General features: G+C 34.6%; 2 protein-coding genes across 3 annotated transcripts; one reads left to right on the top strand and one right to left on the bottom strand.

The window, feature by feature from the left end:
- Window positions 1-5,967: 5,967 nt before the first annotated feature.
- On the bottom strand, window positions 5,968-11,090 carry LOC137745420 (rhomboid-like protein 15). 2 transcript variants are annotated; one of them, XM_068485382.2, is made up of 14 exons: window positions 10,937-11,090; window positions 10,332-10,497; window positions 9,115-9,418; window positions 8,808-8,840; window positions 8,615-8,706; window positions 8,449-8,522; window positions 8,226-8,320; window positions 8,034-8,103; window positions 7,632-7,810; window positions 7,074-7,122; window positions 6,919-6,975; window positions 6,619-6,690; window positions 6,481-6,532; window positions 5,968-6,251 (listed from the first exon to the last, which is right to left on the bottom strand). In XM_068485382.2, the coding sequence occupies exons 1-13, from the start codon at window positions 10,958-10,960 to the stop codon at window positions 6,527-6,529; spliced, it is 1,221 nt and encodes a 406-aa protein (XP_068341483.2). In that variant the 5' UTR covers window positions 10,961-11,090; the 3' UTR covers window positions 5,968-6,251; window positions 6,481-6,526. The 2 variants fall into 2 exon arrangements, with proteins under 2 accessions (XP_068341483.2, XP_068341482.2); XM_068485381.2 differs by lacking the exon at window positions 5,968-6,251 and having other exon boundaries at window positions 6,335-6,532.
- Window positions 11,091-12,719: 1,629 nt separating this feature from the next.
- Window positions 12,720-13,956, top strand: LOC137744537 (uncharacterized). The gene is made up of 3 exons (XM_088680956.1): window positions 12,720-12,962; window positions 13,090-13,281; window positions 13,498-13,956. The coding sequence occupies exons 1-3, from the start codon at window positions 12,720-12,722 to the stop codon at window positions 13,954-13,956; spliced, it is 894 nt and encodes a 297-aa protein (XP_088537082.1).
- The last annotated feature ends 207 nt before the right edge of the window (window positions 13,957-14,163 follow it).

Raw genomic sequence — 14,163 nt, 5'->3', positions numbered from 1 at the left:
ACTCTCTTGAATTTTATTTATAAGCTCATCATTATTTGGTAATTTATAACTATCTTTATATGTATTATCATTGTATCTCTTGTAATTATAAACTAGTTTTGCCTTACCTGTCTTTAACTCTCAATGTTTTCTCATAATAAATGTTGTTGATCTATGTCTAGACTTAGATGGTCTAATTACTTTTAAATTTAACAACTCTTTTATTTATTGCTCAAACTCTTGTTTATCTATCAAACTACAAGGCATATCAGATGTCTTAATAGTTAAATGTGGATTAATAATATCTAATTTTGCTAAGATTTTATTTTTACTCCAATGTAAATGTGGGTCGTCTCCTACAATTCTAGTTTGTTCTGCTAATTGTAACAATTCTTCTAAACTCTTTGAACTATCTAACTGTAATATTTCTATACGGTTTCCTTCTTCTAAAAATCGGATATTCATGTTCAAATATTTCTTCATCAAATTCTTCTATATTATTATACTCATCATTTTCTTTTGAGTTTTCTAAATAATAATTATTTTGGTCACTAGACTCTTCCATACATATGCTTTTGTATGCTTTTACCGTATTACTTTGATATGTTATAGTAATACCTCTATTGAAAAATGTTATGTTAGGATTCATATATAAAAAAACCTTGTAAACTTTTCAGAAAGTTTAAACCTAAAATAAATGGATATGATCTTACTGGTGAAACAAATATTAATGGTAATTTTTTCAACTTTAATAGACTCATTATTAATGCAATTTGTGTTAAATAAACTGGTCTTTCATCAAATTATGTTATTCTAATTGATTTTGCTAATTTTTTCCTATACTTTTCTAGTACCAACTCTTCTCTTAAGACACTTTTTGTGCTTCTTGTATGTATCATAGCTGTTGTTTGTAATTTGTATTTTTTTGCTATTTCTATTTCACAATTTATGGTAATTAACGAACTGTTTTTTTTTTTTTTTTTTTTTTTTTTTTTTTTTTGGCTTCTCTATACTATGAACAATATTTCCTAATATTTCAGTACTCTCCTCTGATTCAGCTGAATTAACTTCTAATTACCTATTACTAAAACGTTTTTCACACAATATTGAATATGTATTATAACTTACTATACTTATGAAATTTTTCTAGCCAACCTAAATTAATGTATTTATACTCTTCTTCATGTTGTTCTTCTATGAATGAACACATATACTCTTCTAAATCACTATGTGAACTACTTGAATCTTCTAAGTCTAAATCTATCGTATTTATATTTTCTATACTATAAATACTCTCATTATCACTTAAATCATCTAAACTATATATTGACTGTATATCCTCATCTTATTCTAACTTAAACAACTCCATTAAATATACTTTATCTCTCAGCCGTTTACCTAATTTTGGACACTTTGGTCAACATAAATAATATTTACAACTACTTTTATCTTTTGGTGCTTTATATTTTCTAATCCAAAGTCTACCCACTTCTTTTTCTAAATTGTTTTGGAATATGTTTTCTCTTCCTATATGTTCTTGAAGGTTTTATGTTGTTTGTATGGCTTGTATGACTTATATTTCCTATTCTTATGCTTATTTTTCTTATGACAACCATACTGTTGTGATAAATCTATGTTTTTACAGCTCATGTAAAATTGCTTCCTAATTTGTCTCTTAACTTTTATTTGGCTACACTCTTGTTTAAGTATGTTATATACATGTTGAATTCTAGGTCCTATTGCAATATCATTTTTCTTTGGATGCTTTTGTCATTCATTCCAAATCTTTTCTCTCATTGGTCCTTTTATTTTTGTCATATAAGTATCTAATAAATTAGTATCACTAATTCTACCTGTTCTTCCTAAATACGTAAAGAAATTTGAAGTATACTCCGCTATATATTGTAAATCACAAATTTGTAATTGTTCTAAATTTCTAATTGCTCTTATTTGTTCTTGTTCAGTTCTAACATCTAACATATTATGATCTAAAAATTCTTTCTTAATTAAAGTAACAAAACCATCAATATTAAAATGTGTTTTAGCTACCTGATGCTGTTCTGGATTTTGAACTATCCATAATTGAAAATAATAAAAACCTAAACCAGTTAAAGTATATTCAAAATAATCTAACATATTTTGTGAATTACTAAAATCTAATATTAGTGCTGCATGTACACAACATTTTTCTCATCTCTCAATTGTTCTCTCCCAATCTTGTGGATTTACATTATTTAAGTTTAAAATATTACATGCTATATTAATTTGTTCAAATCCTCTTAAATATGGAATCCTATTTTTTCTAGGTGGTTTCATCGTACTTTCTTCAATGTAATCTACTCCTGCTTGTTCATTATATTGTTCATTTGTTTGTCACAAAAATTGTTGATCAATTCTACCTACATATCTTGAATTTTCTACTCCTAATGTACTACTTTCTTCTGCTGGATTACATTATACTTTCAACTCTAATAAATTATTATATTCTTTTGATTCTAAAATATGTTCCACTCTTATTTCTAAAATTAATTTTTTTTCATCTCTTCATCTGAAATTCTATGTAGTCCTAAATCATATGTCTTATATTTTTCTAAATATTGTTCTTCATCTAAATGATCAACATCTTCTATAAGTTTATTTACAATATGATCAAAATTTTGCTCAACTAAATTAATATCTAAATTATCAAAAGTCATGTGAATACTCTTATTTTCAATTTCGCTCCTATCATCTTCTATATTTTCTAATTGCTTGTAATTACTAAATCTAATTGTTGCTTCACCTGTATTAGTTTCATATATTTGTACTCTAACTGATTGTCTATTTCTGGCTACTTGTAAATTAGGTAATATCCACTGAATTCCTTCTAAAAAGCTATTATTTACGGGTTTTGCTTCTGTCATATTTACATGCTTATTACCAAATGTGTGAACTAAATTTTGAAATTCTAAATTAAACTTATGATTATATTTATCAGAAACTTTACCAATATACATTAAGTTAATACAAAATTTTTTATACTCTCCTTTCATATTATAATTTTTTTTGTTCTTATGCTTACTTTAATATATTTACTAAATTCATTAATTATCATAACATAATTAGGAATACAACCTATGACTGCTAAATTTGAACTTAAGTCTACTTCAGCTGTTGCTATTGCCGCTTGCTGGTGATTATCTCATATGTCATCATATATGTACACTAGCTAATGCTTTTGTGCCTACTTGTGCCCCGGTTAATCATGTTATTCCAATTAATATTGTTCCTATATGAATTTAACTAAAATGTGATTTTCTCAACTGAATAACTACTTCTTTATTGAGTATATTAAGTGTAACTTCTTTATCAATACAGCTAACTTCATGTTAACTGATGCTACTGACAATTCTACTTCTATTTTCAAATAAACTTGATTGATACAAATTATATTTATTTCTCTGTGTTCTCTTAAATCATCTTCTATTAAATTATTGTGCTTCTTCTTCATTTGGATAAATATCTTCAACTCTAACTACTTCTTTTCCTTTTCTCCTAAATAGTTCCATTTTCTATTGTCAAAATGATTTATCTTAGGTCTTCAAAGATGATTATTTGTACTTCAAGTTAAATTTTCTAACTTTTCTAACAAAGATGGTGGATGTCACATCCCGGCCGGGGGTCCACCACATCCTGGGCCCGCTCCACCACCGTAGCACGATATTGTCCGCTTTGGGCCCCGACCACGACCTCACGGTTTTGTTTCTAGGAACTCACACAAGAACTTTCCAGAAACAAAACCGTGAGGTCGTGGTCAGGGCCCAAAACGGACAATATCGTGCTACGATAGTGGAGCGGGCCCGAGATGTGGTGGACCCCGGGCCGGGATGTGACAGTGGAAGTGATGAAGATGTGTTATGTAAAACTTGATTTATTTCTGCTATTTGTTTTTCAACTTGGTCTACTTTTTCGGCTAAACTTAAAGCTAATTGGATAGTTAAATTATTTTGTCTAATAGAGATAATACTACTAGCTACTGGTGTTGAAAAATTTGTTAAACATACTGGTTCTTTATCTAACTTACTAAGTTCTTTCAAAACTTGGATATATTTTCTATTAGTTCTAGAATCGGTCATTAAATTAATGATCTATCTATTTTATAATGTAACTTATCTACTTGTTAACTCAACTCTTTTTGCACTAATTGAATTTTTTGAACTTCTAATTTTAATTGCTCAACTATTTCTAGTGATCTAAGTTCTACTTGCTTAGGTTTACTATCTATAAGGTCAATAAGTTCTTTTATCTCTTTTTTGCTCGGAAACCTTGGAATATTTTTATTATTACCTTCTAACTCAGATGTAATATAATCTAAATTTTGTCTAATTGTTTTTATGGATTTTTTATGAAAATGTTCTAACAACTGGTTTAATAAATAATTATGCTTATTATTTTTTAATTTTATATTTTCTGCTTGACCAATAATAAGATTTACAATGCTATTGGCTTGTGGATTTTCTTCACTATGCAAAATATGATTATGATTTCTTAATGGAAAATAACAAACTAAACTATTTTGGTCTAAAGTTATTTTTCTTTTTGTGGTTCGCTAATTTCTAAATTTAGGTAATCTATCATAAGTTACAATCTACATTTCTCTAAAATTACGGCTAACTGGTTTCTTAGAAACTCTCTTTCTTTTCTCAGGGTATCTAAAGTTTGATTTGTTGCTTTTCTTGCTTCTATAATTCTATGTTGCACTTCTGTGTTACTATATTAACTAATAAATGAAGGGTGTTCAAGATAACCAAGATAAAACTTCTGCTTCTTCAAAGTTTTGCTATTTCTTTTGGATATATTTGTTCATCTTCTTTTTATGCTAGTTATAGTTGGGTGTCTAGGACAATAAATATCTGGTGGTTGTGGTTTAGAAGGTCTACAAAGACAATAATATCTATTATTCATACAAAATTAAACAAATGTGTGATATCAGTTGTGTTAATGATGTCCATCCTCAAGGCACTTACTATTATAATTATACTATTAAAATGCTAAACTTGGTTCTGATTCCAAATTTCTCAAAGCAAATGCCCGGTTAAATAGTCGGATGTCCATTATAACAACTAGACATAAAACCTTGCACATGAAACTCGACACGTCTCAGCATAATGGCCACTCACAATGCAAGTATAAGGCCTTAAAGGCTGAACTCAGAAGTACATTGGTTAATGTCCAGTTATTTGTATGGCAAGCATTCAATTATAACAGAGTGCTCTAACAAAGTATGATTATCAGTTTACTAAATTAATAATATAACTACAATAGTGTTTCCTTGTTTTGGACTAGAAGTCTAATTAAACAAACACACTAAAGAAAGAAAGAAAGAAAACTTACTTAAGACTTGAAGATTGCTTGAATTTATACACTTGAACTTTTATTGATATATAAAATGTTTACAAAGAGAAGTGTTTACAAAGAATGCTAGGAATGCTTCGAGTGCTCTATGCTTGAGGTGTATTGGAGTAGTGTGTATTGAGGTGTTGTGTCCTTACAATGAATGAAACTCCTCCTTATATACATTAAATGAGGATACTATTGTATAAAAAAAAAATCTTTACAAATAATGGTGTAGACGTCTCCTTGGGTACTTGTTATTTGTCCATTTACTTCTACTGTTGTTGAAATTGTCGGCACTGTTTCTAAAACGTGGATTGAATTATTGTTACTATCTTCTTTTGCTTTTGTTTTGAACGGCATGTGAACTTGTTGAATGAATGTGATCTTTCTGAATGCCTTGCTAAATGCATGTGTTCTTTTTGAATGCCTTATGTCCCTTGTCTTCTTTCCTATGCCCAATTTAGGTATTATCAAATTGTTTTGTATGATTAAAAGAAAACTTTTTTGGATGTTTCCATTAGTTTTCCATTTTTTTTTAATGACATAAGCCTGGGGGGATGGTGGAAATTTATGCGTCGAATTGAACTAGAACATTTGAAGTGCACAATTAAATTTTTAGAGTGCCAACGAGCCACCAAACCTGCTTTTTCTCTCTTTGATTTCTCCTTTCAGTTAGTTTGATTTGATGACGTATGGAAACTGATCGGGTTTCAAGGAACATTACAAGCAGAATGATTTACTATGGCAATCCAATGAGTTAAGAACCTCCTCACACCAATAATGCATCACCTAGATGCGTGGTAAGGACAGTCGCCTCAGAATGCTAAAGGACAGTCGCCCGGCAAGTGACTGTTAGCCGTGGATCATTGCGAAGCGCAGAACACGCACATCAACGGCTGATAGTCACAAACATCAACAGCTGATAGTCACAAACGGTAACGCATACAGTAGAAGGGTTTTGGTAGATTTCATAGCAATGTTGTAAACCATATCAGTGCTTTCATTTAAACAAGATGTTAGTGTGTGTAGTCATATCCCATATCCAGAATCTTTTGTCACCGAATCAAATATTCACGACAAACAATATACAATATGCTGACATGAAACTTCACATAAACACGATACCGTATCTTTGGGAAGTCAAAGAGTTAGTTTGCTTGCTTGCTTGCATTTAGCCCTGCAGATAATCCCCAATCTCCGTATTAAAACACGAAATCTCAAATCTCAACACCCGTGGGAAATCAACGAGTTCGAAAGACAGACCTGTTGGCTCAGAATCTCCACTGCCACATTAAGATCCCCATCTGCAGCTGCTAGGGCAACTTCTACCTGTGTCTGTAGCCCATTACCAAGACGTCATTAGAAGATGTTCATACCAGAAAGCATGAATTAAAATGCTAATATCGTCTAAACCCATTCCAGATGCGTGGTAACATATTTCATATCTAATCTCCGCATCCACTTAACTCTATCGATATGAATCAATGCAGCTAACAGAATGCATACTATAGGATGGTTAGCTCATTCGATTAAGGAGAAAAACAGGGTGGTTTAACATCTTACCCTCTCAAAACCCATTGATACAAGCTTTTGGATTTCTTCTTCAGATGCAACATAATCCTGCAATCGAAAGACAAGTTAAACAAGAGACTTATATAAACCAGATGGACTGGAAGAACTGTCAAGGCAAACCCAAACGATTAATTAAAAAGACAAACCTGATGGTGTACAGGAATTTCTGCCGCTGCATTATTTAGTGTTGCCTGCCTGAAAATATCAAGAAAAGAGGTAATCCCATTTTCCAGCCAACTGCATACTGCTTACAATTGCTTTGGTTTACCTCATTTGCTAGAAGAATTTTGAGAACATTCTTACTATGAAGTAAACTATTTAGTAAAAAGGCAGCAGATGTAAACATATACAGAGAATAAATAATTCAAAGACGGTGAAAGATGCCCAAAACCAGATTTGGGAAGAAAACGCGTTCTTGCCTTCTTGGCAGAAATTTTGTGGTCAATTAAAAGACCTAATGGAACTCTTAGACTAAGAGAACAAAGGAAACGAGAAAAAAAAAAACCTTTGTAATCATTCTAGTATAAAAAGGCAGCTGTGGTTACACTCCTCTCTTATAAGTTTATAACATAACATAAGAGAGAAATTGCATAGGTAGGAGTGCATGATAATATTTTAACAAGGAAGAGTAAAAGAACGATAAAAGCACTATCCATGACCACAACACACTCGTTAAGCTATAAGCATGCATTAAGTTTTTATACCTTCCATCAGATAAATTCTGTCCTGTACCAATAACTGCCACATCTGATGGATGTTCTGAGTTGCTATTGTCCAAGAGTCTAGCCTGTAAGTTTGATTCCGAATCAGCATCAGAAATGGTACCTCGACCAGATCCAAGTGTTCTTCCTCTGCCAGGAAACATGTGACCATCTTGTGCTGACTGCATTATTGCAATGGGAAGTCATCAAATTTAGTAACTTAATTTATATTCACCAAACATTGAGGGAATGGAATTACAATAAAGTGTGTATTTCAAAGATTGAATTAAGGTACAACACTCTTAACATCCAAGTGACATTTGATATAGAATATGGATCTTAAAGAGGGTCGGTAAGTAAAGGGTTTTCAACATTTACATCCTCAAAAGGTGAAAAACACAATACCTGTACAGATGTTTCCCTCTGTGGGATCCATGAAGACAAGTTTCTCCAGATACTTCCAGCAGAGAATCCACTGGTAAATAAAACATACCATTTGCAACTCTTATAACATTAATAACTGTAGTCTTTCAAGAAATCGAATTACCAAAATTCATCAGTCAAAAGAAAAGTAAAGGGAACAGAAATATTACTTACCTAGTGGGTGTACCTTGGGTTGAATATGTAGGGATGAAGGCAGAAGGATTGCCACCAGTGCACACAATAAATTTAGGCCGCCTCACACAACTTGACTGGAAGCATAAAGTTAAAAAAAATAAAAAAGATTAGGGATCCGTGCAATAAATGCATAAGTCCAATTAAATAAGACGAACAATAGTAAGTTTCCAAATTGATGAATCATCAAAAGCAGTTTACTCACAAATAATGAGGAGGCCTCAATTTTAGAATAAAAGGATGTTCCCGGAATGAGGAAATTTAATAAGCTGTAAGTATCTGTATTGCAAAGCCAACACAAAGCATTATCACCGACTTCCTCATGTGACACAACAAAAAAGAAACGGGAGATTAGAATGGCAGAAACTTACAAGCAAAGCCAGACAAAATGCCACATAGGTGTCCCAGTAAAGAAACATTTGGCATAACAACTTGGAACACTACCAGCAAGATCCATGCATACCTGAAACAGATTAAAGTAATCAATGTCAGATAATTAATAAAATATATGGCAATGTAAAAGAATAAGAATTAAACACGGCATAAGCATGTTACTGCCATTACCATTTAGCAGGTACATTGAAGAGTCCAAACACACTGCAGTGCAAAAAATGTTTGTGTGTTAGTAGAAGCCAATGCATTCTCCAGGAACGAACGAAAACAATTAAAATGTGCATCTATACACACATCTGCGCACAATTTAGTGCACCCATTGAATGATCGCATGAAAGGCTTCTAAATATCTTATTCTTCATTATATAAAAGATGAATAAAAATTATTCTAGGTAAGAGAAAGACAATACTTGAAATTTTCTCTCCTAAGTTAGACAATAGAAAAGTCAAATATGCTTGAAAAATTAAAAGCACTAACCTTCTAGACTGGTGTCCACTCAGACTTGTCTCTATAACAATCATAGAAAACAAGATTCCCGAGAAGCCTATTGCACATTCATCCATGAGGTACTGAGAAGGGTGAATAGGATTATAGGATACCAAAAGCGCAATCAGAAGATGTAATACTGCATTGCTTATGGCCAATAGAATGATCATGTACAACAAGCGGACAGTTCCCATGATTCTCTCCAACTCAGAACCCAAAGGAACTAATGCCATCATGTTGAACAACACATGCAGCACTGAACCATGGAAGATAATGGAGGTGAAAATCCTGTAGACTGAACAAGAGAACAAAAGGTTGATGACCATTGGATGAAATCGGTTTGCATACAAAAAAGGCATATATTTTTTCTATCAGCTGAATAAATCCCACAAATATAACTTTCATAGATTAATTAATTTAAAAGTAGATGCTTTTGATAGAGAAACAAAATGTAGTTAAAATGAGCAGAGATTCTCTATTTGATTTCAAAATGGGCCAGACGGGTGACCCTAAGGTTGTGCTAAAGCCTGACGTTAGGGGGACTAAATTACAGATTGTTAGGTAGGCTTAATATTTAGGTTTACAACAATCATGATCGGAAATACTGTTTTGAAAAGACTACTAAAAGGTTTCTACGTCAGTGTGCAGGTTATATAAAGCATAATCCAAAGGTAGCAACCAAATAAGTTAAGCAGCACCAGTGTTAAAGCCACTTGATCAGGAACTATAATTTAAAGTATCCACATTCACGTAACACACTATCTCCAAATGTTAGAAAAATAATGACGATACAAGACCATCAAATAGTTCATCACTGTAAGTATTAAATATAAAGCAATAATCTTGAACAATTTCATTAATATGTTCATTATGATAAACCATAAAGCCCCAGTGCTCATAAAATCTGTGATCAAATCATATACGAAACTGCACAAAAACTTGAACATAAGTTGGTAGAGTGGACCTAAGGTGTTTTGTGGTGAAGTCAAATTTTAGTTGCATAATCAAAATTGAAGCAATCAGAAAAACAAGAATACAAAAGACGTTAATTGCAAGGTCCACAAGGGTATCCAGAAGTGAACAATCGAGAATAATAGTTCTAGAATGAGGGACAAAGAAGCACATGTTTAACCCCGGGAAGGAGGGTGGCAAAGTTCTACTTATTTCTAATAACTAAAGATTACCACACTGACAATGAAAAAAATTACCTTGGAATCGGGATACAACATTAGAGGGCGAAAAGCACACTTCGTAAAAAGAGTCGTATCCAACCAGGAGGCAAACCAAGTAAATAGTTGCGCACACGCCGACCACCGCTGAAGTAAGGAAAGGAATGCTCTCCCACCATTGCCTCAACCTAGTTTGCAGCCCTGCCTATACATACACCCAAACATACAATCAATCTCAAATTCACTATAACCCAAACAAACACACATACAAACCATATTAAACACTAATTTCAGCATAATTCAATTAAACAAAATGTAATTAAAGAAAATTTAGGGTTTCCAAATTTTAAACAGAGTTGATCCAAGTTTCATGATGCTGAAGCTAAACACAACAAACAAAACCGAATCGAAATCAAACATGAAAATATCACTCAGAAAGCAAACTAAAAGTTGAGAAGCTCAAAGCAGCTAAGTTTACTGTTTAATATCTACCTCCTCATTTCGTAGTTAACAAAAAATAAAAAACAAAATTCCGGTTTCCATTTCTGCATTTTCTCAGCAACCAAACGGAAGATAGGAGAAAATACTGGAATTTTCTCGGGAAAAAAAGGGAAAAGAGAGGTAGATCGGATATGAGAATTTACCTCGGAAACTATGTTGGGTCTCATTTTTCTTGCTCGCTCTCTCGGTCTTTCTCCGAGTGAGTGTGACTTGGTTTTGAAACAATCGCTTTGTATTTGCGTTGTGCGGGGATCTCGAATTCTCCCATATCCGCGAACAGTCTTTTTCCCCTCGGATCGTTGAATACGGGCGGGTCGGGATCCACAAAACAAATCGGGTTTGAGATTGGGTTTTTTTAGGATAGTGATATTTACTCACTTATTTTTACTTCTTGCACACCTCTCCTAATTATTGATCTCAGATGGGTGTGTAGGAGATAAAAACGAATGTGTGAATAGCACTATTCTTTTTTATTTTATTTTTGTGTTTGGATTTGCAAGGTTGACTATGAGATGATATGAAAACCAAAGCTGCTGAAAAGTTGAGTAAGATAAAGGAAATATACCTGATGATGGAAAGAGCTATCTATGCGGAGGAGGAGCTGCAGGAAATACCAGTAGAATATCAAGATATGTGGGAATACCTGGAGGATATGTTTGCGAGGGGAGAGAAACCTATGACAGCTAAGGAAGCAGGAAGCCAATCTCGGGGTGGTAGTGGCTGGCCTTCAACAGCCGCAAGGTCACCATGATGCACCTATTTTGGAACTGTCGTGGTATGGGGTCGGACACGGTAGATTGGGCCCTACATAAGCTTATCAGGAAACATATACCCTCTATGATTTTTCTATCGAAAACAAAAGTGAAAGATCATAGAATTGAAGATGTGAGGTGGTGTATAGGGTATTCGAATGGTTTTAACGTAGCTCCGATTAGGAGAGAATGTGGTTTGAGTTTTTGGTGGGATAACTCAATCACGGTGGAGATCTTGGATTCCTCTAAGCACTTTATTGATGCTAGATGCTATTATCAGAAGTTCAACCCTGACAATATCCCTTGGATATATGGTGGTGACTTTAATGAATTCTTATGGGAGTGGGAAAAGTCGGGTGGAGCGGAAGTGAGATACAATAGAACTCGGTACTTAGAGGATTTCATGGGTAAAATTCAGGTGATGGATTTGGGCTTTAAGGGACCGGGGTTCACTTTGAGAGGAACGAAGAATGGGCAACTGGTGGAAGCTCGGCTTGATAGAGGTCTTGTCAACGGCCATTGGTAGTCATTATGGCCAAACACCATTGCTATTCATTGTACGGTGCTGGGATCGGACCACTGTCCTGTTTTGATACAATGTGAGCCGAATGAGGTGAAAAGGAAAAAAACTCTTTCGCTTTAAGGCTTTTTGGGCAAAGAAACTGATTGTCGAGAGGTCATCCAACGATGTTGGGGGATATGGCGGAGTGGTGATAGTATGGAGAGATGGTCTGGGAAAATCAACGATTGCCGCAACAAATTATTGAGATAGAGTCGAAGGAAATTCAAACAGAAAGGGCAACAAATTGACGGGATGATGAAGAAACTTGGGTCCCTTCAAATGGATTGGGGAGCTAATGCACAAGAGATAGAAGTGCTCATGAAGAGGATGGACCGATTGTGGAGTCAAGAGGAGAGTTTCTGGTAACAGAGATCGCGAGTTAAATGGCTCCAAGATGGAGATGCTAATACCTCGTTCTTTCACCAATCTACAATGCAAAGAATACATAGAAACAAAGTTGTCTCTTTAAGGGATGGGAGTAGGGGTTGGGTGGACAACCCACTAGTGGTAAGGAACATTATAGACAGCCATTTCACAAATCTTTTTACCTTGGTGGGGCAGCGGGATTGGGGTTCGATCTTGGATTGCATCACCCCTAAAGTCACTGTGGAGATGAATGAGACCCTTACTACTTCGGTTTTGATGGAGAAGGTTAAGCATGCGGCTTTACAGATGGGTGGCCTAAAAGCCCCTAGACCTGATGGCTTTCAGGGTATCTTCTACCACTTTTATTGGGATATCATCTTGAATGATGTAAATGAGCTAATTGTGGACTTGATGACTGGTAGACAAACCCTAAACCGTCTGAATGTTACTCATGTGGTGTTGATCCCCAAGGTGTCAAGCCCTAAAAATGTAAACCAGTTTCGTCCCATAAGTCTGTGTAATTACTCATACAAGGTTCTGTCAAAAGTGATGGCGAACCGTCTGAAACCACTTTTGTTGACATTGATTTCTACAGCTCAAAATGCATTTGTTGCAGGGAGACAAATTCAAGATAACATTGGTATTGGTCATGAGATTGGGGTTCAATAGTAATTGGAGGAATCTCATAATAGGATGTATATCATCGGTGAACTTTGCAATTTTGCTTAATGGTCAGCCCGACGATAAATTTGCTCCTTCTAGAGGTCTTCGCCAGGGAGATCCTCTATCCCTGTACTTATTTATGATGGTGAGTGAGGTATTTTCTCTACTTATGCAGCATGCAAGTGAGATGAGAGGAATTGAAGGGATACAATTGAATCACAACAGTCCGGCCATTTCTCATTTATTTTTTGCGGATGATACTCTCATTTTTCTAAAGGCAGAGAAAGATAACTGCTGAAATCTAGTCCACTTAATTGATGAGTATTGCTCTGCGTCGGGCCAACAAGTTAACTTACATAAGTCAAATGTGTTCTTCGACCGTAATGTTCCTGCAAGTTTGGTGAATGAGTTAACAAGTATTTTGGGAATGGACAAGGTTGATGACCCCAGGGAGTACCTGGGTGTCCCCACAATTTGGGGGCGCTCAAAAAAATGTGGCTTGGCTTATGTGAAGGGCCGTCTTTTCGGGAAATTGCAAGGTTGGAAGAAGTCTACTCTATCAACTGTAGGGAGAGAGGTTTTGATCAAGGCGGTGGCACAAGTTATTCCGGCATATCCTATGAACCTTTTCAAATTCCCCATAACTTTCTGCAAAGAGCTTGATGCTATGATAGCTAACTTTTGGTGGGGACAAAAAGATGGAGAACATCGGATCCATTGGGTCTCCAAAAAGAAGCTGTACTTTTCTAAAGCCGATGGTGGGCTTGGGTTCAGAAATTTTGTGGACTTTAATGACCCTCTACTGGCAAAGCAATGCTAGAGATTAATTTCTGAATCGAATTCCAAGTGGGCAGAGGTGCTTAAAGCACGATACTTCCCCAATTGTTCGTTCCTGGATGCGGAAAGGGGTGGCAGAGCGTCGTGGGCTTGGTCTAGCCTATTAGCCGACATAGACATATTACTTGGGGGAGCACATTGGCAGATTATGAATGGAAAGGATGTGCGGGTTTGGATCGATAAATGGATT

The sequence above is a fragment of the Pyrus communis genome, chromosome 12 (genome assembly GCF_041283825.1).
Source record: "Pyrus communis isolate YQ-2024b chromosome 12, ASM4128382v1, whole genome shotgun sequence".
Lineage (NCBI taxonomy): Eukaryota > Viridiplantae > Streptophyta > Magnoliopsida > Rosales > Rosaceae > Pyrus > Pyrus communis.
This window is presented reverse-complemented; position numbering and strand designations above follow the sequence as displayed.